The 26,087-nt window shown below is 38.2% G+C and overlaps 1 protein-coding gene across 7 annotated transcripts in view; it reads left to right on the forward strand.

Annotated features, from left to right (window-relative positions):
• The window catches only part of ADGRV1 (adhesion G protein-coupled receptor V1), a 251,512-nt gene that overhangs the window by 148,822 nt on the left and 76,603 nt on the right, over nucleotides 1–26,087 (forward strand). For all 7 annotated transcript variants that reach the window (XR_003570537.1, XM_027877959.1, XM_027877992.1 and 4 more), the window contains one exon: nucleotides 24,691–24,807. Coding sequence is in view for 6 of the 7 variants with exons in the window: in XM_027877959.1 (XP_027733760.1) it covers nucleotides 24,691–24,807 (117 nt within the window). In the remaining variant the exon portion in view is untranslated. The remainder of the gene's footprint in view (nucleotides 1–24,690; nucleotides 24,808–26,087) is intronic.

Below are 26,087 nucleotides of genomic sequence, written 5' to 3' on the forward strand. Positions count from 1 at the left end.
TGGTCCTGCTCTATGTTCCCAAAAGGAATATGAAGATAGAAATATAAAGGGCAAAAATAAATAAGAAGTAAAGTGTACTTTCCTGCTTTAGTCATACAAACAAGCAGAACTGGAGGGATTTTGAACAATTTTTTTTTTTTTTATTTGCCAGAGTAATTAAAAAGGATGCAGTGTTTTGAGTCTTAAAAGACCATTTTTTTAGTGAAGTTTTGGTCATGCTCAAAAGCTTGTATCATTTTAGAAGAGATAAAAATTTGTTGTTCACATTGTCAAAATTATGAAACAATGGTAGAAAGAAAAATATGTCTCTCCCATAAACTGAAATTTCGATTATGCATAAATTCTAGCTATACTGGGAAAAAAGTTTGGTTATATTATGCATTTTTTCAGGATTGGTAAATACATAGAAAATCACAGTGAAAATCAGAGATTTAAAGCCATGAAATAGAGATTAAAAGTCAGATGAGCATACAGTATTTGGTTTTTTTGGAAGAAAATGTATTTCTATGAGTCAACCTGGAATTATTGAAACATGGTGACAAGCATGAGACAGCAGTTAGTATTTTTGGCTTAATAATACAGGGCATAGCTGGATAATAAGTCAAGTTTTGCTTAGATATGTTCTGGCCCCTCAGTCTAGGGCCACAGATTTTTAGATGGAGGAGCTCCTGCTTACTGTGGCTTTTCTTATGTTGTGGAATAACTAGAATCTGCCTGCTCAAAGAGATTCACCTGTGTAAAAGGTCATTAGGGCTCAATAGTTTCGATGTCAGGTATGTAACACAGACATTGTAGTACCCTTGAAGAACCATTCTGCAGAATAAGATAAACACTGCTTAATTTTCTCCAAAAGTCATTTCTAGGTTAACAGCAGGGCTCTCTGGAAAAAACTTTGAAATGTTTTGCCCAAAATTTCAATCTAAGTTTCCAATGGGTAAAACTAAAATGTTTCATTTTGTTGATCCAGGCCAGTCATTGGAAATCTAGAGTTGCAAGCTCTAGAGAAAATATCTTCGTGGCAAGATCTCTAATGTTTATCTGTTGCACTTAGATCATGTACTAAAAGATCATGTACCCTGCAGTTTTTTAAGGTATTTTCCTCAAGATAGCAAAAGCAAAGTAAAAAAAATATTCAGCATCCTTAGTTTACAGAGCTGTAGAGAGCCATGCTCAGCTAGAGGAACCCATCACATAGGGGCATCAATCACAACACCACTCTGGCCACCAAGGCATGTCACTTCTCTGCCCTCTCTTTGAGATCCTTACCCTATAGTGTGTGACCATTCCTTCTGCTGGCCCTATTCAATGAATGAATGAATCAATCAGTCAATCAATCAGTCAATCCCTACTCTCCTATATAGCTGGCAAATTCAAAATGTGTTTGACATTGATACCTTTTCCTTGATATTGCTGTGTCAACATAGACTTTTTGCAGTGATATCTGGAGTACTATAGTAAAGACAGTCAAAACTCCAGGCAAAAGGTGGTCATGTGTGTTGGCATAAAAAGTTTCACCCACCTGGGGGTCTCTTGAGTCAAATAATATGATGAAGTTAATATGATGAAAATCTCCCAGCATGCAAGGTCCTTGATATCTTCTGATTCCTTTGTAGGAAAAACAAAAGTGAAAATACCATTAGAAAATAGTATGCTAATTTTTATAGGCTGATGTTTCAAATTATATCAGTAGAGCTGAGTAAATTGTAAGCTTCTGGCATAGCGTGTAACATTCCAGAAAAAGAATATTTTTTTCCACAGAACCAGATTTAATGTTTAATGACAAACAGTATGATGTAGCCCAGTGAACTTTAACCCAGAGAACTTTAACCCATCACGGACAGTGTTCATAAAGTAACCCAAAAAGGTGACAACATTCGGTTCTGGTCTTGTAGACCTTTGAAGTTAGTTTATTTAATTTGGGGCAAGTTTATACACATGAAAGAGATTTGTATATTTTGGCTTTGGAGTTTAGATTGCTGTTTAGCCACCATTCATAATTATGGTATTACTTATTAATCTTTGTAGCTTTGGATCAGTAGAGGTCTGAAATACAGCTGCGTGGCTCAAGCATGACAGCTTGTCTCTTTTTCTTAAAAATGACAGATGGCTTTAAAAATAAGCACAGCATGTAATACTTATGTATCATTTTTTCACAGTCCATTGCAAAGTGCTATGCTTAAAAAAATGCTTGAAATCTCTGTGTTGCAGATGGAGTGAGAGGTGAGAGGCAGAGAAGCATCCTTTCTCTTCTGTGAGTCCTTACAATAAGATAGGGCAGAGTGATGATTCAAAGCTAGGTCACTTCAGCCCCAGTCCAGTCCTCTGTTTACTCAGTGTGAAAATAATCACAATACAAACATATTCATGGTAAAAAATAAATTTTTTGGCCACCAATTCTATAATCCTATTTTGTCTTTGAGACATTGTTAAGATTGATTATACATTCTGAGTTGCTTTTCCAGAAATTTAGTCCTCTACTTATTAGGATTCTTTTTTTTTTTAATGATTCCACTCTGAAGAGGTATTTCTACGTTAAACTTTAAGAGCTCCCATTGAGAACAGCTTGAATTATCTGTTACATTTTCCATTAAAACGTAGCTTCACTGTCTGAGAGTATCTTTCTGGAATTCAGGTCTGCAAAGGGTTATTCAGGGTTGGTATTCAACAGTCAGTATTCTTCTTGTCTGTTTTTGAATTGTTGTTATATAGTCCTTGCTAGGTTAATATGTTAATAATTAAACAAAGTTCCTCAAGTAATACTAACCACTTTTAGATTTAATATAGATAAATGTAAAGTTATTAAATATGTAAATATAGGGGGCTTATGTTTCTCAAAATAGTTCACTTGATTGTGTTTAAAATTTTGTGTGTCTGCAGAGCCATCTCTCATTTTCTTGTGTATTTTCCTAGATTTTTCCACAGTAGATAGAATGCTAAATTCTTACCACAGGGCAGACACTTTGTAATTTTCCATGTGCTACTGAGAAGTTTATCTGAGATTTGGAATTAATCACTTACACAGTTCTGTCTCATAATGTGGTTTATCTGTTACTGATTGACCAGGGTAAGGAAAGAGGTCTTAAACTATTGATGATGGCTTTCTATAAATTAACAATGTCATTAATCTCCACTCAAGCAATTAATTATTTTCCTAAAAAATCTCTCCCTTGAGAAAAAAGTTGAAACCATAAAGTCAGAGAGGTTCTTCCTATAGTAGCTCTTGCAGTGCTAAAAACATGCTGTGGCTACATATCAATATCTCCTGTTGTTTCCTTGAATAAATTTACAGAGGACTGAAGTGAGTAATTGAATACTTCAGGGAATTATAAACAACTATACTGGAGCCAGAAGTTTCAACCTTTTTTTCCACAGTAAAGAATACTTTTCCTTCTTGTTAGCAGCTGGAACAGACACAGGCAAAATTGGTGCCAGTGGTTCCATTGGTAGTTTTCCCATCATCCAGAGAAGGGAAAAGGCGGCAAAAAGAGGAGGAGGAAATAATTTTTAAGGAGCATTTTTTTTGAGTGTTCATAAGCAGAATTTTGCAAATAGTCTCTTGTATTTCTTCTATGTATGCTGGAATGAAAAACCTCCCCCAAAATACAAACTACTACAGTAAAATTATACATTTTAAGTATTAACCATTTTTTTCATATTTTCAGCTTCAGTAAGGAACACTTGAGGTAGTTAATGAGTGGAACAACCCCAAAAATACAAAATACTCTAGGACATTTCTGTATATTAAGGACTAATAATTTTTTTCCATATTTTTAACTTCAGTAATGGACACTTGATGAGTGTAACAGCCATAGGTTCTGTCTCTAGACAAATTAAATGCTATTAGGAGAAGGTATGAAATTATGAAAATTGTTTTCAGATTGTGCTGAAAAACATTTCTCTGTGTGGAATCCACATATAATCATTAGAAACTGTGATTGTTTAGTTAATGCTGGATTAAGGAGTAGAAAAAAAAAGAGAGAGAACAATTATAATTTACTAGGATCGGGGTCAGGACAAATCAGAGTGTTGTTGAATGTTTACTATTTAAGATTTATTTGCAAGTCACAAAAAGAAGTAATGTAATGGCCAGTCTTCGCGAACGAAGAACCGGGGAAGGTTTTTACACCTTCCAGCCTGCGCATTGGATATTTTAGGTGAGACACAGTGTGCGCGGAACTGAGCCCACCCTTTAATCCTGAGGTTCATCTGCCAGGGCCAAGCGAGCTTGGACGGTGGCAGCGAGGTCCTCAGGACGTAGATGGATTGCCTTACAGGGCTAGCGAGCTCCATCTGCCCAGGGAGTGGCCCTGACCGGGAATCGAACTCGGATCTCAGCATTGACAGCGCCGTGCTTTAACCACTTCACCACCAGGGGCTCCCACAAAAAGAAGTAATAACTGAGTAGACTGTGTTCAAACAACTTTATTCCTCAGTGAGTGGTGACCGTTTCTTACCTGCAATAGAAAATACTAGTCAAGGGGAAAATGGTGATAAGGAATTGACTGGTGTCAAGGGCAGCAGACTCATGGGTTATGTTTTATAAATTTAGAAGAAAAAATCCATATTTGAAGTCATAGTGCATTCATAAACCGATCATACTTTCATGCAGATTTTCCCTGGAATTTCAGAAATGTCACTGAATCTGTAGTTGAGATGAACTCTTGTCTGGCACTGACACCATTTGCTGTTATCATTTCACTTCCTGATTTGATGCCTGCACTCATGAGTATTATTGCAAGAAGATTTTTCTGGCACTTGGTCTTTTTTTTCTTTATTTAAAGCAATATTCATTCTCCTCATTGGGAGAAAAGATGGTGCAGTAGAACAAACACATAGTGTCCTATGTTATACTATACTAGCTACACTACATTGCACTGCACCACACCCTACTACACTGCAGCATACCGTACCGTGCCATACTTATAGCTTCACTTCAGATATTTGAGTTTATACCAGTCACCTCTAAACTGTATTCTTCATCCTCTCTATGTATGAATAAATTTCTAGACAGCTAGAGTACTCGTTTGCACCCAGACCACCCCTGAGGGACTTAATGCCCACTCCTTTGGATGGTGCTGTCACCTGGCAGTTAGTAATCTTATCACCTCCACCTTCTGCTTGCAAATGTTCCCAGAGTCCTTTGTAATTAGTCTTTGTAACTTTTTCTTTCCTTAAGTTTCAAATAAAAGGATATTAAAATTCAAAGGGAAGAATTGGAACGTTCTTATGAAGAGCATGGAAGGAATTTGTGTGGTTACATGTATTCATGACAAATTTTTTACAGTGTCTCAAAGCTGACAAACCAGCCTCCAGTTGTGAACTAATTCTCTATAGTGACGCAAGTAATGTGAAAAACATTTAAATGTACTGGCTGGATAAAGCTAATAATATTGCTTCTATACTGGAAGTTTCAAATACATTTTGTAGCACAGTTGTTGGGATATCTGGCAAAAAAATTTTAAGACATCGAAGAACATTTTAATTTGTAAAAATAACTTAAAGCTGCACTTACAAAGGCTGATGCATCTCTGGTGAGCATAGGTGCCCACTGCAGACTCACTGCTGCAGTCAGCTATTTTCCAGAGTACAAAAACATATTGGGAATTAAACCTTATCACACAACTAATAATTGATTAGTATTTTTTAAGGTCTATTATATTTTTTAACTAAGCCGCAACATAGTTTTGAACCTTGTCACATTGCACATAAGCTTTTCTCTTAGAATATAGTCAGTTTAAGAATAAACTCTTTCCTAGGTGATTTAAACATGAAAAATAAGTGTATCAGCTCCAAAATATTAACTTGTTCCATGCAATGGTACTGCTTCTGAATATTGTCATAATTTTTCAGTGTTAAGTAACCTTTCTTGTGTAGTTCCTCAAAACTAATATTAATTAATTCCTTATGTAGTTCTTCAAAATTAATATTAATTTTCTGTATCATTTGAAGTTGCTTCTGGTTTATTTCTTTGCAGCTTCTTCTTGTATTTACATGTGGTGGTTTTATACTTCCATGTACCTTGCTTCTATTCCTAAAGGTAATTTTAATAAAATACTTTAATAAATATGACAGGCTGGATATCACGAAGAAAAGAAATCAATGACTTTAAGTCAGAGAAGATGGTGGGAAAAGGGAGAGCAAAGGGGAAGCCGAAGAGTGCTCATTTTCAAGTCAGCTTTCCTGTGACTCATGCCTCAGCAGTCTAGCTTAATTCCTTTGTTAGGGTCAGTTCAGGACTACAGAAAAGAGGTTTTAGAAGAATAAAAGATTTAGAAACCTACTTGATTGCTCTTGGAGCATAAAGCTTGAGATTTCACTGCCCAGCAATGTCCCAGCAATGTGCAGTACGAATGCATGTTAAAACTATGTTCTTCTACAAGTTTTGTGGGTTGCTAACCCCTTCAGAGATGGTAGTAGCTCAAAAATTGGTTTTTGTCAGTCCTGTGTAAAGAACGTAAGCAACCTCCATTTCAAAGATGTCTCACAAGCTGAGGACTTGAGCTTAGAAAGAGCTGGTCTTCAAGAAAACAGGAGGGCTTCTAAGATTTTCCTCTTCTGAAGAATGTAAATTATGACTTTTCCTCTCCTATGCTCTGATTCCGACTTTCTAGAAATACTACATTGAAAACTCTCCATTTAACATTCCTTCAATCCTCTGCAACTTCGTTTCACCCTTTAACTTTCTCTTAATTCCTCTTTCCCTCTCCCACCTCTGTGCCAACCATCCCTTCCTGTATCATTTAATCCAAGCCTGAAGCAAAAAGAGGTCTTGGTTTTGTCTCGTGTGTTCTGCCATGTTATTTAAATATAAAGGGGGAAAAAAGCCTTTGAATGAAGGTAAATATTTGCAAACTTGCTTTCTGAGAGTACGAAGTTTTGTGCTATTGAAGATAATATAATGACAGTTTCGAAGTCACTACACTGCTGGAAGGTAGATAGATGATAGAGATGAGTGTAATAAAATTACGATAAACAAAAATCAAAATTCAGAGATAAAGATAAACACAGGGCAAATGACAATATAGTTATAAAAATGTACTAATTTCTATCTCACTTTTATGTCATTGTTGTTGAACTGCTTACTTTTACAGGAAATAAGATATGTTGCTCTGTCAAGTAGTAGAGTGTGCTATCAAAGGTAATAAACAGTTGTTTGGTCTTTATTTAGTTTGTAATAATCTCTTCAGAATTGTCTTTTTTTTTCACATACTCACTGTCATCAGAGTCTTACAGAAGTGATTGCCCTCTCTTTTTATTTAAATATTATGTCCTGAGAGTTTTTTGGTGACTTTTTGTGGGTTTTTTTTGTTTGTTTGTTTGTTTGGGGGTTTTTTTGTGGGTGTTTTTTTTGTGTGTGTGTGTTGGTTCTTGTGGTTTGTTTTGTTTTACTTTTTTTAAGTTTTACTTTTCTAGTGTTCTTGAATTCTGTTTTATAGAGATGTGGTGCAGGTTTTGAGAGCAGAGTAGTGCTATTTACCCATGGTCATGGTTAGAGGAGAATGAGTTGATACTCCTGGGAAAATGATCCCTTCATGACCTTTCTCAAGACCTCTTGTTGGCATCCATCTTTTCTGGGGGAAAAAAAAAAAAGAGGTTATAAAATTAGTCAAAATAGTTTTGAATATGAAGAAAAGATCACTCTTAATATGTGCAGCTAAAACAAAAAAATCCTTTTGATTCCCAGAAAGGGTTTTTGTCTTCTCAGTGTAGGAATTCACTTCCCTATAAGTGGCTGGATAGATGGCCCAAGACTTGTGGTATGTGGTTTGAGATGGCCAAGTGTCAGGTCCTACACTTTGGCCACAACAGTTTTCCATAGAGCACTAAAGGCTGTGTGCAGAGTGGCTGGAAAGTGACCCCGTGAAAAAGGACCTGAGAGTGCTGTTCAGCAGTCATCTGAACATGAGCCAGCCTGTGCCCTGGTGGCCAAGAAGCCTGAGGGCATCTAGGGCAGTAGGTATAGTGTGGCCAGCTGGACCAGGGCAGTGACTGTCTCCCTGTACTGGGCATTGGTGAGGCTGCGTCTCCAGTGCTGTGTCCAGTTCTGGGCCTCCCACAACAAGAAAGAAATTGAGGTGCTGGAGTGTATTCAGAGAAAGGCGATGAAGCTGTTGAAGGGTCTGTAGCACAGGTCCTGTGAGGAGAAGCTGAGGGAGCTGGAGGTGTTTAACCTGGAGAAAAGAAGGCTCAGGGAAGACCTTATTACTCTCTGTCTACAACTACCTGAAAGGAGGCTGTAGCCAGGGGGGCTCTTTTCCCAGGCAGGTAGTGGCAGGATGAGAGGATATAGTCTTAAGCTGCACCAATGGAGGTTCAGGTTGGACATCAGGAGGAATTCCTTCACAGAAAGAGTGGTTAAATTTTGGAATGGACTACCCAGGGAGGTAGTGGAGTCACCATGCCTGGAGGAGTTTAAGAGAAGACTGGACATGGCACTTAGTGCCGTGGTCTAGTTGAAAAGGTGGTGGTCAGTCAAAAGCTGGACTCGATGATCTCAGAGTTCTTGTCCAACTGTGTATTTCTGTGATCCTGTTACGATAAATGTAATAATGCACAAAAGTATAGTAAATTATAGGATTTGCTGTATTTCTTGGGAAATGCTTGATGGCAATCCTCTGTCAGATTTCTTTATTTAGGCAGTGACAAACTCAGTAGAACACTTACTATGATGGGTGACTTTCACACAAACAGATGTGCCCACTGAGAGGCAGTCTTTACCCACACTCCAATCCAAGTGCTCAGAACACTCACATTTCTTAAATTTCATTCATGTAGGATTTTTAAACCTATTCCTTGTGGATTTTCTTTACAAGTAATTTAGAAGGGAGGGAATGAAAGGGAATTCTGTATTTTATTCTCTAAAATTTTTGAACTGATGCTCTGTCCTGAGCAGTCACATTAATATCTGTATTACGCTATGGATACCAACAAAGTATTAAGTAACTGATTCGAGGCTGTGGAAGGAAAAAGTATTAACAGAATTTTGGGCTCATCTGCTCTGTGTAGATACTAATTTTTGTAACCTTAAAGCTTTACATTTGCACTCAAGACTCAAAAATGCAGTAAAACATAGGAAAATAATCCCTTTTAAAATTATATTAATTTATACTGGGCAATGATAAATGGTTGAAATTATTAATCATGTGGAGTGAACGTTTTTTTTATTACATTCATATTGCTTCTGAATAAGATTTTGAGTTTGGTGGCTGGCTGTGTGCAAATCAGGAAAGCAGAGGAAAATCTGCAATGAGGGATTTGGTTCTATATGGAAAAGTTTAGCATGGCATTGGCTGAACACCTGGTCCTTTAATCTATTTGCTTGATTTTGTGTTTTCATGCTGTATGCTTGTATCCAATCCAATAAAATGCAGAGATAAACATGTTCAGAGGTATATGCAGACTTATATCATGTCATGTAGTAATATTGCTGTAGCTGCACTTTGCTCACAGCACAAGGTGTAGGACAAGATATCTTTTGTTACACCAGCTTCATAGTGGGAGAAACTAGGTAAGTCTTCTAATTTGCCAGTGTTTTTAGTGATAATGAACTGAAGAAGTGACTACTGTCCTTCAGCCTCTGGATTTCTTTACTAATTAGATGCTTTGCATTAATTTTCTACCTTACCAAATGGTCAGCTTTTTCAGTTGCCAGTGACCCAGAGGAGACATTGTGGCAGCCTGCCATTGCTGGGAATTTTTTAGGAGATTCCTAATTTATTTTTTTTACCTAATACTTTTTCCTGAACTCCGTAATGCCCCAGCCTGTTCATCAGGTTTAGGGGAAGGTAGTTGAACTTACTATGGGCAGAGTGCAGGAGAAACAGCACAATTTTCAGGAGGTTCCACAGCAAACTTTGACTTGCAAACTTTAGAACATTAAGGCAGAATAAGGTACTCGGCACATTTTAAAACATCTGGACTAAATAAGGAGCTTCACAAACTTTAACTTATCCAGGCACAACAAGGTACTTAGCAAGGCAGTGACTGGAATTTTAGTCTGGTTTACAATATATTATGAGAAGAGGAAGATAGGAGAAAAAAGAGAGAGAGAAAGAAAAAGAAAAAGAACAGAGAAAGGATCCAGTGTGGTCTCAGCTGTTTTTGAATCTAAGGTAGAAGGGTGTGCCAGCTCAGCACATGCATCACCGCCCTTTTATTTGCCCCAGTCGCCCAGGGCCCTCTCCCAGGCCCACACCTGCACTTGAATGTTTCCAATGGTCAATTCACCATTTTGGACTGGACCAGAGGCTAAGGATCAAGGGGGCAGGGATGGAGCAGTGGCTGTCCCACCTATACAGAGCTCACCCTATTCCAGCTTCCCATCTGGTTATTTCGAGCTAGTCAAGTCTCCTCTGATCCACTACAAACTCCTATCTGGGTGGCTGTGCAACATGAAAAATGTTGCACGTGTGAACCTAATCTTATCCAGTGACATTTTATTCATCAGGCCTTGGAAAGCAAGGATATGCCTGTGAAGTCCTTTCCTGGCAGAGATAAATATACACTTCTCCTACTTCAAGCTGGACTCAGGCCAGCTCTACTTAGCTGCAGTTGGAGCTACTTTGTGTTCAAACTGGTGTAGGACTCAGCCTCTCAACAATACTTACTTTCTGAAGTATTACACAGTGTTAGCCAAATTAGGCAGCTTTTGATCTGGAGGTAACTCATACTCAGCTGAGTTAAAGCATAAGGCCGATGAAGTGTGGAAGATAGGAATTAAAAATGATTTTGCATAGCATGGGCAATGTCCATGCGTGGCAGAAAGTCTGTCTGCACTGTGCCAAAGGGCCCAGGGACATGCATTTGGGCTATTTACAGACACAGCCTCTGGAGGTGGGTGGCACAATTTGGGAGGTGTGGGGCAGGAGAGTTCAGGAAGGTGCCTGCACAGATGAGGTTAACTGAGAAGCTAAGGAAATTGTTTTCTTTGAAATGACAGAATTCAGTTTTGCTATGGTGTCAAGAAGCAAGTGGCATGCAATCAAGTTGGAAGTGCAGAAGATATTTCAGTGATATGTTCATTGACTGCATGAACATATTAAGAAGAAACAGAAAAGTAAAACGTGGTGATGAGGTCATTTCAGTGAATAAATTAATGTGCTAAGCCACTTCATGCACGTTTGACCTTCTAGTGTTGATTAATTTAACACATGGGAGGGGTCTGAGGAGAGCGTTTGCTATTATTAGTATAGTGGAGTATAGGAAGCGTTTGAAGCACTTGGTCACAGCAAAAACATCCCTGTTTCTGTAGGAACAAGCAAAATGTTGAGGCTAAATACAGGAACAATCTCTAAAAGAAGACAGGTTTGAGATATGGGATTGTTTAAGACAGACATTCTCTGTGTTTATCTGGTGTTGCAATAGAAGATAAGAAGGATAATGTCATGTTCCCAGAAAAAAGGGGTTGCAGAAAAAGTGGTGTTGTTCACATCTTGAAAGCAAATATGATTAATTGCTTTAGAACTATCAGTTAAGCAGAGAGGGTGTTTGCTTTCTTATATGTGCTCCCCTACACAAAGCTGTTTTGCTCAGCTTGTTTTCATTGCATATGTGATTTAAGTATACACTCTTCAAAGCTAGTTTTCAGAACTCTGTTTTCTGTCTTAGCTTGTTTTTTGTTTTGGGATTTTTTTTGTTTTGTTGGTTTTTTTTTTGTGTGTGTGTGTGGGTTTTTTTGTTTGTTTTGGTGTTTTTGTTTGTTTTTTTGTTTGTTTTTTTTTTTGCCTGTGGAATTACCACACACGCTTGAGAAATATTCATCATTTTGGGCCTGCTGAACGTAAAGAACTCTAAATTTTACAGCGACAGAGCTGCAGAGGAGCTGCAGTCAGGGAAGGAATGTAAACTGGGCTAGGCAGCTATCAGCTCACAAATAGCTCTTTTTAAAGAGCTTAGATCTGTAGTTGACTCTGTCATATCAAGAGAAAATTACTCTCTATGCCATCAGTGGCAGGAGCATATTCAGTATTTAAAATGATCCCAGAAAAAATTATTAAGCCATGGATATTTATTCCTCTCACCCTAAATACTGTTTGTGAGTTATGATTTGAAGGGAGTTCTCCAGTGCACTGTTTTATATGGTATATATCCTGTGAAGTCACAGAAGATTTTCTATTCTTGTAACTTGCTTTGTCACTCACCTAGTAGGACATAGAATGGTCTGGGTATCAGTTATATTATCATTAAACCATTAGTTATTATATATGACAAGCTTTCCTTATTCCTGTAGAAGGTAAAGTAGAAGACATTATTTTTGAGCCTGAAAATTCCTTTGCCTCTTAATTACCTGTGAAATACTGGCTTGCCTAAAAGCAATTTTTGTGCAAGGAGGTTTGTTTACAAATGAATTTGAAATGTTTCTAGTTTAGTTGTCTCATTTCCCTTTGATACAATGAAATAGAAGGTTCAAAATGGCCTCCCTGTTAGGAGTGGACTTTTTCTTATATGTTAAAGTCAATGGTTTACACAAATAGAATTATTAAATGCAGTAAATTAAATATGAGTGGGTGGGAGGGTAGTGCTTCTTCACTATTAAAGTTGAAAGAATTTAGAAATAACTAATGTTGTGACTAAAATGAGATAAACTGATAAAAACAGGTGACAGAAGTCACTCAGTGTTAAGCCTTTACAGAAAAAAACCCAAACAAAAATTGGAGACCAGTAGTTTCTCTCATACTCCATGAAGTCTGGAAGTGGGTTGCTGCACATACCAAAATGGAAGGTTCCACCTCCTTCTGAAAATTTAGCAAATAGGATTGGCACCTTCTATGACAGGTATGAGGCCTTGGAACTAGAAGGCCAGACAACTGATGCGGTGGGTGAAGGTCCTTCTGGGACAGAAGGGTCTCCTAACGCAGTCTACATACAGGTCAGTCAGTCTCATTTCAATGCCTGGTAAAATCATGGAAAAGATTATTCTGGGAGTAACTGAAAAACACCTGGAAGACAATGCAGTCATGCATCACGGCCAGCATGGCTTCATGAGGAGAAAGTCCTGCTTGTCCAACCTGATTTCCTTCTATGACAGGGTAGCCCACCTAGTTGATCTAGGAAAAGCAGTAGATGTAAAATTTTTGGGTTTCAGCAAAGCTTTTGATACTGTCTCTCACAGTGAGGTCTAGTTCTCTTAAACATCTTTATTAATCACTTGGACAGAGACTTGAATAATAAGTAAATTTGCTGATGACACTAAATTAGGAGGAGCTGTTGACTCCCTCTAGGGTAGGGAGGCCTTGCAGAGAGACTTCAACAAATTAGTGGGGTAGGTGATCACCATATGAAGCTTAACAGGGGAAGGTGCCACATTCTGCACCTGGAGGGTGCTGTATATATGGAGGGTGCTGGAGGCCTGTATGTACAGACTTGGGAATAAGAGGTTGGAGAGCAGTACTGTGAAAAGGGACCTGCTGATGGCCAATTGAATAAATCAGCAGTGCTCTGGCAGCCAGGAGGACCAACTGTGTCCTGAGGGACATCAGGCAAAGCATCGCCAGCCAGTTGAAGGAAGTGATTGTCCCACTCTGCTCTGCAGTGGTGTGGCCTCACCTGGAGTCCTGTGTGCAGTTTTGGTCACCACAATATAAAAAAGAAATTAGGCTATTGAAGAGTGTCCAAAGGAGGGCCATGAAGAAGGTGAAGGGTCTGAAGGGGAAGCCTTATGAGGAGTGGCTGAGGTCACTTGGTTTGTTTGGCCTGCAGAAGAGGAGCCTGAGGGGTCTCAACATCCTCTTGAGAGGAAGTGGAGGGGCAGGTACTGATTTCTTCTCTCTGGTGACCACTGACAGAACTCAAGGAAACAGCATGAAGCTGAGTCAGGGGAAGTTAAGTATAGATATTCAGAAAAGGTTTCTTACCCAGGGGGCAGTTGAACTCTGAAACAAGCTCCCTAGGGAAGTGGTCACAGCACCAAACCTGTCTAAGTTCAAGAAATGTTTGGACAATGCTCTCAGGCATATGGTGTGATTTTTGGAGTGTCCTTCACAGGGCCAGGAATTGGACTCAATGGTCCTGATGAGTCCCTTCCAACACAGTATACTGTTTCTGTAATCTTATAATTAGTATTCATCTTATCCTCACTTCCCTTCAGTGGTGATATACCTTCTTGTTGCCACAACTTAGTGGAATCTGTGTCAAGGCAAGATGTTCATATTTTTGAATAAAAAATATGCGATACTTAAGAAAACAGGAATAATTTTCAATTTATCACATAACAGCTTTGTTTCAGGGAGGTGTTTTTCTAAAAAAAATATAAAAGTTTGAGCTCAAGTCCTGCTGGATGCTAACTCAAATCTGATTTCCTTAGAGTTTGTGTTGACTACCCCATGCAGACTCCCTAAGGTGCAAACACCTCTGCAATGAGGTGTTATCTATAACAAGAGTCTCCCTACTGTGCCCAGCACTCACAAAAGAGTCTCAAAGCTGTTTATAGCTGATGAAAATAATGCTTTCTCTCTAGGTTGTCTGATTTGCCCAGTAGTTGGATTGGCACTGTAGGAGAGCTGCAAAGACCCATTTTTACCTGTCCATTCCTGAGGGTGAATCCTTGCAATATTATGGCCAGTTGGGAAATGGCTTATGATAGAACTGTACTCTGGAGCCTGAGTTTTCATTTTAAAATACAATCCTAAAATTTGAGGGTGTAGAAATAGAAGCAAATCACAATTTCAACTTTCCTGCGATATAATAGAGGTTTTTTTCTCATTCAGGTAAGAGTTTGACAGGTCTCTGATATCTGTGAACTCCTTGTTCATACCAGCATGAGGCTTTGAGGTATTTATGCCAAAACTATGAGTTCTGGCTCTTTTCCAGTTGCCCTTTTCCCTTAAGATATTTGCAAAATTGACTCAGATATGTTACTTTGTCCCACACATCTTTGCAGTCTGAGCAGTGAAAGTCTTTAGTCAAGTAGACTTTAAACCCAGTTTTTCTGTCTGAATGCTGAAGATTTCTCTTCTGTGTGCTCCCTGCTAGGTTTAGGCTAAACTCTAAGCTGGATTCTAGTAATTCTCCAAGTACTCCTGTTTGTTTGTTGCAGCTACCGTAAGCCCTTTTCTTAACCACTCACTTCTATTTAGAAGACCACCTACTATTTTACTTTCAGACACTTTGTTGTGTGTGGTCTGTTCCGCATTCACACAGCTGACTTGAATACAGTGAGAATAAATTTACCACTGTGCCCTTAAATCTAGCATGAGACTTGCCTAAAGTCACGTTTGTTAACATCATCAGGGCAAGAAAATGAAGTGTTTCAACTCAAGAGAGGACTTAGAAAGCAAGTTGGAATGTATGTATCATCTGCAGAGAAAAGTGATGGATGCATTATCAACCTATTCCAACTTAATACGCACTTTTTGATGGATGGCAGTCAGGCTCCTGCCTCTGTACTCTCCCCATCTACACTGGAATGTTGGATATCCACCTCTGGGAATAACTACATGTGTCTCCTGAAACTACAAGTTGTTTCTTTCTGTCTTACCCTGACATTAGCTCAGTTGGCCAAAGCATGGTGCTAATAACACCAAGGTTGTGGGTTTGATCCCTGTATGGGCCCTTCACATAAGAGATGGACTTTGATGATCCTTATGAGTCCCTTAAAACTCAGAATATGTTGTGATTTTTAGAATTTCTCTGCAGTTCATTTTCTCATGTTGGCAGAACTCAAGAGCACAAATTGTAGCTAGATAAGAAAGTTTCTATATTTGAGTTTGAAAAGGTGATTCAGTCTGTACCCCTGAACAAAGTCTGTGGCAGGAGTACTCAACTTCTGAGTTCTGGAAATACTTGGACCTCACTCTGGAACTTATATTTACAACATAGTTTGTGTACTAAAAGTTGTACTTAATGCCTAATCTATGCTATTGCTTTAGGGTAGTTACAGTTCTAGGATCCTTATCTTTTTGGCATATTTAATGCATTTTTCTTTGTCTGTTTTTAATCAAAGTTATTGCTCAGAGCACTAGTGACCCAGTTCCTTTCCCCACTTGTTTACAGATGAGGTGAGTCTGTAAAGAACAGAAAAACCGTGACTACTAAGACGTTATTTAATGCTTTTTGATAATCTGCATTGGCTGCCATGCTCACAATGATTTTATTATACACATCTGAAAACTCCTGTCTTCAAGTGGAAACACCTTAAATCTTTACTGCTTGTTGGAGCCCATGCAGTTCATTAATTCACATTGATTGTTGTGCATTAAAAACTCAATCTTTCTGCTAGCACAATAAAATCCAAAGGGTTTGTTTTCTGGTTTTGTTAGATATGGAAACCTTCTGCTGCCCTGTAATTATGAAGCCTTTTGCACAGGGAAAATGGCAGTATCACAAAAATTATACTGGTCACTGAATTCACAGAATCACAGAATCAAGTATGTTGGAAGAGAAGTCTGAGATCATCACGTCCAGCCTATGACTGAACAATACCATGTCAATTAGATCATGGCACTAAGTGCCACATCCAGTCTTTTCTTAAACAATTCCAGGGATGGTGACTTCACCACTTCCCTGGGCAGTCCATTCCAATGTTTAATGGACCTTTTTGTGGAGAAATTCCTCCTGATGTTCAACCTGAACTTCTCCTGGTATAGCTTGAGACTATGTCCTGTCAACCTGTTTCTTGTTGCCTGGGAGGACGAGCCTCACCTGGCTACGACCTCCTTTCAGGTACTTATAGTGAGGTTATAGAGCGCTAAGGTCATCCCTGAGCCTCCTTCTCTCCAGGTCAAACCATCCCAACTCCCTCAGCCTCTCCTCATAGGACTTACCCTCAATTCATTATTCTCTGGGCTGTATTTCAACATTTTGAAGGAATCTTGATCAAATACTGGCGCAAATATTTAAATAAGCAAACATTTCTTTAATGTCATAGGTTACAACCAATAGTAGAACTGGGGAATTTATCTGTTAGCCCTTGCTGAAGAACGCTTGATTTGTGTTAAGTAAATTTCTGTGTATGTTTTACAAACTTCTGGCAAAACTTGAGTTGCTTCAATTCAATTTTCTTTCATCTCCCACCATCTTCATATTAGAATAGCTCTTCAACCAATAAATGAAGACTGATCTCCTAGACTTCTGAAGATCTCTCTTTCTATACATAAACCTCAGGGGCGTTTAGTTTGAGACTGTAGACGACATGCCATCTACCAACAGAGATACTGGTGAGAATCATAACCATTGGTTATTATATGATTCTCTTGGTTATTTCTTTTTTAAGAAGATAAATATTTATATAGTCATAGACTCATAGAAAGGTTTGGGTTGGAAGGACCCTCAGAGTTATTTATTTCCAACCCCTGTGCCATCGGGACACCTTACGCTAGAGCAGATTGCATCCCTTCCCTCCAGTGTGTGGACTGCACCACTTAGATTATCCTTTGCAGTTGATCAGTCGTATAAAGAAGCATGGGAGACCTGTCCTACCATGCTTAAAATATTACTCATGTCTGCACACTGACTGCATCCTGACCCCAGTTTATGGGAGGGTCTGCCCTACCCTGTGTTGTGATTCCTATGGAGGAAATCTCCAGTAGGTGTGCAGGTGGAAGGACTGCTGCCTGTTACTCCAGTCAGCATCTAGATTCTAGGGAGTGATTTTATCTTTCTCATCTTCAGCTTATCTTTAGAATAGAAAAAAATATAGTAGATCCAATTGGAAGGGTCCTATGACAATCAGCATGTCCAATGGCCTGATCTTTTCAAGACTGAGCAATAGTTCAAGCATATTTTTAAGAATGTTGTTCAAATGCCTCTTAAATACTGACAGGCTTGGGCATTGACCATGGGGCATGGGGCACTGACCCATGCAGATTAGTGTTTCTCTTGCAGTAATTTTACTTACCCAACATCACATATTGCTGGACCTGGATAGAGTCCTAAATTCAGTTTAGAGTCAGTAAATGGTCATATTGTCAAATTTGTGTGTTCTTATTGCAGGAAACTTACATCCGAACTTTAGGAAAGCTCTGTCTAGAACTGTAGGAAGTGAGAACCAACATCATTAAAAGATACTCTCCCCCTGCCCCCCGCAAAGTGTATATACCTCCTGCTTTAGAAGCCTGTAGAGCAAATTATTTTATCATGGCAAATCTGCTCAGGGGCTAATCTCAGCTTCTAAATAGAAAATAATATAAGACAGATCTTACCATAGAAAATCAACATCTGTCAGAGGAGCTTGTTATGTACCTGCCAAATTAGTCCATTCAGAGCCCTGAGATCTGTCTGAATACTTGAACCCGGAAAAGACTGGAGAGATATTTTTGATGGTTTCACGAAGAAGCTTTTTCAGCTTCTATTTGCATCATTGCAATAAAAGTGTTGTGTTATTGAGAATCTTGCAGTGGAACTGGGAAGGTCTGACTTGTGTTTTGTAATGACTAATAAAGCAACATGCATCTTTGTTGCAGATCTACATGGAGGTGAAATCAGAAACTGGCTCTATAGGGTACTATGCCATTTGTCTAAAATTGTGTATAAAACTAAATGGGTTAGGGCCTGCTAAGAGCCTGTTAGTCCTTATTTTTCCTTATTGACAAAAAAAGAAAAAAAATTAAAATCAAGTATAATTTCTCAGTGAGCATCACTCAATGTGAGCATCATCCTTTGTAAGGAACAGCACGATTGGAGCAGAGGAGAAACTGTATTAGAGGAGTCCACAGAGTTGAGTACTTGTGTCAAACTTGTTTTGAGGAGAGTGTGAGCTACCCTAGCCATTCCCCAACAGCTAACTTCGACTGCATGGCCAACTGTGTGCTGCTGTGCTCTGTGCCATGGTGCCTCACCCCCTCCTACACCAATCCTGCGCCCTCAGGTTGCTTCCTCCTGGCTCAGAGAAATATGAAAAGTCCCTGAGCCTAAACATGGGAAGCAAAAAGGTAAGGGACTGAACCCAGTGTGAAACCAACTGCTGTCCCGCTCAGCTGGGGCAAGGGAAAGAGTAACATACGGTTGCTGATGTCTAATCACCATGAAAATGGTTGCCAGTTCTGCTGCTGCTTAATAAGGTGTAAACATCTTTACACAAAGGTGCCATGGGTCACTGTTGTAAATACAATATCAGCATTTCAAGGGATTTTATTTTAGTTAGCTGTTTGGCTTTTCTTATTATGGCAGTTTGTAGTGATATAGAATCAACATAGTTAAAGCAAATAATTCATAAACACAAAAATATCTCTAAAATACACAATGCATGTAAATTATAGAGTAAGACTTTGCAGCTGCTAGTCATAGGTACCTGTTTTTTAATATTAATGTCACTGACTTAACTGAAAGCAGAAATAAAGCTAAACCCACATGTATGGGATTATTTCTGGTTTCGGTTATAAAGCACTCCTCTCTCAATTAAACCATTTACTGATCAGTGAAGTCATTTAGCATTCACAGAAACTCACAAGGAACTTAAACTGCTTATTTTTAGCAATATTAATACATAATAAATATGAAATGAAAAGTTAGTTATTGAACTTTTCATTTGACCCAGTTAAATACTGTGTTTTGAATCTTCTAACTTATATAACTTTTTCCTCTGTGCTCTGAAACATGCTGCGTCGTATTTTTACTTTTTCCAGGAAGAGTAACTTAGGATTTTTTGCTAGTGTCCATGAATCTCTCTAACTTTTTTGTACATCCTTTGTTGATATTTTTGTCTTAGCGTTTAATATCAGAACACAAAACACAAGAACATTTGGCTCACATCAGTGCTGCCCTGTCCTACAGAGCAGCAACAAAAAGTATGATTCATATGCACTATTATTAAGCAGTGTCCCTGTGTTCAAGGAGGGAAACCCTTTTTTTACCCATATAAAGTAAATTCAAAGCAGAAAAGAGCAGTTCAGTGAGGACAATGTTTGTTTTCCTGTGTTATTGTTCATTGCAATTAAGTCCAACAAAGGGAACAGCACTTTAAATTATGCCTTTAATACTATTCCTCTATTGAGATTGGGTTGGTATAATCATAGATATCATGTGGTTGGGCTGTCTGTTCTCTTTTCTTTTTTAATAGAAATGCATATAAACCAGCTCCAAAGGCAGACAATCTTTTCCTACATGGAATAGGGAAATAAATTTTGATTTATTAAAATAATAAAATGGATAAAAGAGAATAAAAATATTTAATGTTAAAAGAAATGACCACTGTTAGGATCCATTTCTGTAAATCATACATAAAGACATTTCTGTCTAGAAGACAAGGTCTAAAGCTTTGTGAGTTCATACTATGAAACAGAAGTTTACAGAAATTGCAAAAATGTGGCATAAGAGTGCTTTCTACTCGAATGAGAAAGTGAAACTGTTGTGAGGAGATGTGTTAGGCCCTAGCCCTAGGGCCTTTCAGGGCTGAATGTTTGTTGTTCCTCTGCTTGATGCTTTTATATCTGCTGGGGTTAGTCCTCTCAACAGCTCTTTCTCTAGAGCATTGCAAGGTGTTCACTTTCTTTTTTGTTCAACCATTACAACATACTGCCTTTTCAGCACTTCTTGCAACTGGGAAAAACTATTACTCTCAGATTAGAATTGAACTCGGTGATCCTTGTGGGTGCCTTCCAATTCAGCATATTCTGTGATTCTGTGATTTATTCTTCACCTGTAAAAACATTTTTCACGTCTTAAAACTATAAATTATGCTTTACTGCTGTATTGTTTTATTTTTACCGTTTGTTTTACTTATTACTTAGGGGATTTAACATTTGCAGTATCCGTGTTGAAAGGTCCTGTGTTCTGTTTTTGAACAAGTTGTATAGCTAATGCATGAGATGCAATTAGGTCTTTGGAAAATAATTTTTTCAATATTTACTGCGTTCAGGCTGAAGAATTTGGACAGAATGTTAAGAAAGACTGGTTTGAGTGGAATATGGTAAATCAGTTACCTTTAGATTTCAACAGAAAAACCTTCGTGTCCTCCTCATTGAGTGTTGTGCATTCTCTGAAAAGGAGTAACTAAAGTGATATGGTTTGCCATAAAATGCAAGGGGAAAAGTCTTATTTAAGTTGTTTGGGTTTTTTAAAAACAAAAGGTATTATTCTTTCATCACAGTGCTTTGAATTCATCAGTTTCATTGCACTTCTGTTGAAGGGCTCTGAAAAATTGTCACATTAGCAACTTTAATATAGTACTTTTCAAACAAGTTCAAATCAGTTTTCAGTCAAACTATAAGTCAACAGCCTGTCTTCTTATGGGAGATAAAGTCAAAAGCCTTAACAAAGTCCAGGTAGACAATATCACTTGCTTTCCCCTCATCTACCAGGCCAGTCATTTCATCATAGAAGTTTATTGAGTTGGTCAAGCATGACTTTACCTCAGTGAAACCATGCTGGTTACTCCTGGTGATTTTCTTATCCTTAATATGCCTGCAAATGGTCTCCACAATGAGCTGCTTTGTCAATTTCCCATGGATGGAGGTGAGGCTAATTGACTTGTAGTTGCCTGGGTTCTTGCCCTTTCTGAAGATGCAGGTGACATTTGCTTTCACCCAGTCTTTGGGCCCTTCTCCCTATCACTGTCATAAATTATCTGCCAACTCACTCAGCACTTGTGGGTGCATCCTGTCAGGTGCCATAGTCCAGTTCTCTTCCACCAAGAGTACACCTTCCTTGCTCCAACCTTACCCACTGGTCTCTGGGACTGGGAATTCCTGAAGGCTGGTCTTGCTAGAAAGGTCTGGAGCAAAGACAACATTTAGTACTTCTACATTTTATTGCATTGTAAAGTTAAGATTGGTTGCCATGTGTCATGTGCTGTATCCCCATTTTAATGTCTAACATATGTTAGCATTTCAGCACTTACCATGGCAAGCTAGAAGGCTACTGCTCAGTATTGCACTTACTTGTTCTTCATACATAATTCCTATTTCATGTTTCAGACAACCTACTTCTCTCTTGCCTGTTGTTTACCTGATTGGTATGGGATTTCTTCAGTCTTCTAGTCTTTCCATTTTCTCTTTTGTACAATATTCAGAAGCAACTTAGACTCATTGTTTGCTCTGTAAATTTCTTTAATGAGGCTAAGTTTAGCTCTGCTAATCCTGAACTTTGATTTTAGTAAATTCTTTAATCATTAGAAAGCTGATTGATTATCTCACGTCATCGTCTATAGTTGGCATCAATGAATACACCATGTACATTTGGTTTGGTTGACAGTAGTATCATCCTGTGTGGAACTGTTAAACTTCTTGTTGTTGTTGTTGCTATTATATAAATTGAGAGAGAATAATGTAAAAATTCTGATAAAAATTTGCAGTGAAGCAGGAAAAATAAATATAATTGGTGTGACTCCAAATAACAAAAAAAAAGTTCAACCTTCACATTTTCAGAGATGATAGTGGTGTTAAGGTCACCACTGGGATAAAGGTAAGATGGTAGAAAGTCAGTGGCATGGAGTGAAGTTTATGGCTACTGAGGAAGAAAGAGTATCCAAGGGATAGGTGTATCCGTAGTTTGGAATAAAAAGATCCCATTCCTAACTTTGAAAAATGCTGGTATGATAACTTGTAGGTCTCGTGTGCAAGCAGCAAGTGCTTTTAACAAATCCTTCACTTCTGAGTGCCACTATGTGACTGGAAAATAATATATTAAAAATTATACATAGAAAAAAAAATCTTGGCAACTGCAGACCTGTTAATACAGTCTCAGAAGCATCAAAGAGTTTAGAAAAAAAATATGTTAAAAGTCAATAGTGATAGATGGAGCAGAAAATAGGACTTGTGTGTGTTCCTACTTAGATCATACTAGACTAGTTTGATAGTTTTCTTTGATGAAATAAATACAGTAAAATACATGTTGTGTCACATAATTAGTAAAATAGTAGTAAAGGAGGATCAGTCCAGAAACTCAGATCTGAGAAGAGGCAGACTAATGGGAAAAGGCAAGTATGGGAGAATGATGAATGAAGAGAGGTATTGCGCTGATCCTAAAGAACTGGTTTAGGAAACAGAAAATAACATGCCCAGGCAAAATGCACCAATGGTAGAAAGTAGAGAAGCACTGAGTGGTAGTGGGATGACGTCTAGAAAGGTGTGAATGGCTTTGAAGACTGAAGTGTGAAATACAGGAATATTTCTAGAACAAGCTAAACAGTCATAAATTGTAGGCTAACAGCAAAATTCTGTGCCAAGAGGTAGTTGATTGGAAATAAGAAGAAAAGCTGTGTGCACCAGATGATCACTGAGGTATTACTATATTTCAGCCCAAAAAGCCAGTTGTATCCTAGGCTTCATTAAAAGCAGCATGTCCAGCAGGTTGAGGGAGGGGATTTGGCCCCTACACTCCACTCTTTGAGATCCCACCTGCAATCATGTCTTGGGTCCCCAACACAGAATGCACGTGGACCTGTTAGAGTAAGTCCTGAGGAGGGCTACCAAGACGATTGGAGGGATAGGGCTTCTGTCCTATGAGGAAAAGCTAGGAGAATTGGGCTTGTTCAATCTGGAAAAGAGAAGGCTTCGGGGTGACCCATCTGAGGCCTTCCAGTACCTGAAAGGAGCCTACAAGAAAGATATGGGGTTACTGTGAGAAACAAGGTAAATTGATCCAGACAGATGCTGTATGCATAAAACTAAACTGCTTTTGCTGTACAGACCAGCTTAGGCATCTCTACAAAGTTTTGAGTTGTGCAGTGGCTTATTTAACCCTGAGAAATGGAGCCTCAGGGAGAGTACTACTACTCTCTGTGAATTCATGATACTACAAACCCCAGAGAGGAGGAAATCCTGTGTAACCTGAAAGACTTTCAACAGAAATAAAACCAGATATAAATGGTAACCATGAATAAGTGCAGGCTGGAAACTAGAAGACAGCTGTCAGCTAGCAGGGGAGTGGTGTTCAGATACAGCCTACTGCTTGGAAACAGCATTACAAAAATACTTCATACAGGAACACAAAAATTTGTAGATCATCTCATGTTTATAGTTTATAGTTTGGTGTTGATGACTTAGGTTGAATACCCTGGTAGTAATTAAAGTAATTGCTAGGTAACTAACTTGAAGTTTTAAAAGAATTGCAGTACCCTCGGATTAACTGAGTAAATGACTGTTAGATGTGGACCCTGTCAAAGACCTTTTTGCTGTTTAACAAAAGTGCATTGCTTTACGTTGACTTTTTTTTCTTCACTTTTTCAAGAAGAACCCTGTCAGTGATATGCTATCACCTTAATTTTCAATGTGGTACAGAAGTGTCGCAATCAAATTAACAGAAGTGTCAGCCTGCTACTTGGATGACTTAAGTGACTTGTTATCCCTTAGTTAGATCATTTTGGGGCAAGACTGATCACGTTGAGAAGTACCAGGAAGAAACATTATGTTATCATCTCAGCACAGAAGTAAATAGCAGTACACAAAGGTGAAAAGGGATTTTAAAATAGTAAGTTCTCTGTAAAAAGAGATCTGAACAATTGGCATTATGAGGAGCATATAATTTAAAGTTCCAGGAGAGAAGAACTTATTCCAATAGCTGGTACATATTTTTCTTATTAAAGTAAGAGATTCCTTATTACAAAAGATTGCACATTACAGTTAAAACTGGCTTTGTGGTTGACAGTGTCACTTGTTTTGGGTGAATACTAAATGTCCAAGATACTTTTCATGCACTTCTTGAAACAGTAATTGAGTGTATCTTACTTCCAAACTGAAGATTCCCCCCCCTGCCTTGTCATTATTAAATTAATTTTGTTTAATTCCAATATGCATGTATTCATTTTTTTCCCTGCAGATTTCATTTCTGGCCTCTGCTTACATGAGCCAGCATATCTCAGAGGAAAGCTGCTCTGCCCTTGCATCTGTTACCCATTATCTTTACCTCTGCCAGTTCAGCTGGATGCTTATTCAGGTTGGTCTCTTAGTCTTTTTCACCACTTCCTCAAAACATCTGTTAAAGTAACTGATAGTTAGACTGTATTTTTATTATACTGTAGTGCAGATATGTATGTATATGTGAAATTCAGTGCTACTAGAAGGGCAAAACATTAGGTGGCTTTTATTAAACCTAGAGTGTCACAGCTCCAAGAATATATATCTTCACACTATAAAGACTTTTTCCACTCATATCCATTACAACTGTGTAAGAATGTCCTTATCTTGCTTCATCCTTTAAGTTGCTGTCTCAGAACTCTGAAGAACTATTTTTCTTAGTGTTAATAGCTTTTCTAAGCATTCTCATTTGGTCTTTTGAAGCAGTTTCTTACAGGTGAAATGTGAATATGAACTACACTGTAATTTTTTGAGTCAGTAGTATTGTAGTCACTGAACTTGTATAACATGAAAAATGTACCTTCATAAATTTGCATTAAAATAAGGAGTATATTTATTCATGTTTATAGAATCATAGAATAATTTATGTTGGAAAAATGGTTAACCCACTACTTCCACAACTAAACTATGTCCCCTCCTTTTCTCCAGGTTGAACACCTTTAGCTCCCTCAGCCACTGCCCAGTGGCTCCAGACTAGTGCTCCAGACCATTCACCAGCTCAGTTGCACTTTTGATATATTATATAATAGTAAATAGTGGGAAAAAAATGGTTGAAATAAGGTGGAACACCATGAACAATCAAATTTTTTATGGAAAATTGCATCCAGTTTAAGTTACTCCAAATAACAAGCTGTGGGGAAAATGTATTTGAAAAATACATTTTCATGACTTTGTCTAGAAATACATATTTAGCACCAATACACAAGTTATACCATTTATTTGTCTGGTTTTTTAATAGGATTTGTCCACAGGACATTTATTATAGCATACAGCTTTATTTATGGAGCGCCATACCTTACTATACCTTACTATAAAAATGGTCAGAGCAAACCAGGAATTGCAAATTAGGCTGTATCTAAATATGGCTTTCTCTACCACTAACATTCATGTGGTTTGTGGCATTTTTCTGGGATTATGTGAGGCTCATGTTCATTGAGAACCCTAGCAGCCTCTCCAACAGCTCAGTTGGGGTTGTTGGCCTTAGCAAGCTACAGGTAGATGGTATCAATACAGAAATTTGTCTACTTGGCTAATGGTGTTCTCTTATGTTAACTACTTGGAATTATTTTTGTGTTCTTCACAGTTGCTCATTCACTTTAATCCTAAGTATCTTCAGATCTTTTCAACATTTGCTATTTT

This window comes from Empidonax traillii, unplaced genomic scaffold (genome assembly GCF_003031625.1).
Source record: "Empidonax traillii isolate 1590-97213 ecotype Southwest subspecies unplaced genomic scaffold, ASM303162v1 scaffold4:size3804566, whole genome shotgun sequence".
NCBI classification, from domain to species: domain Eukaryota; kingdom Metazoa; phylum Chordata; class Aves; order Passeriformes; family Tyrannidae; genus Empidonax; species Empidonax traillii.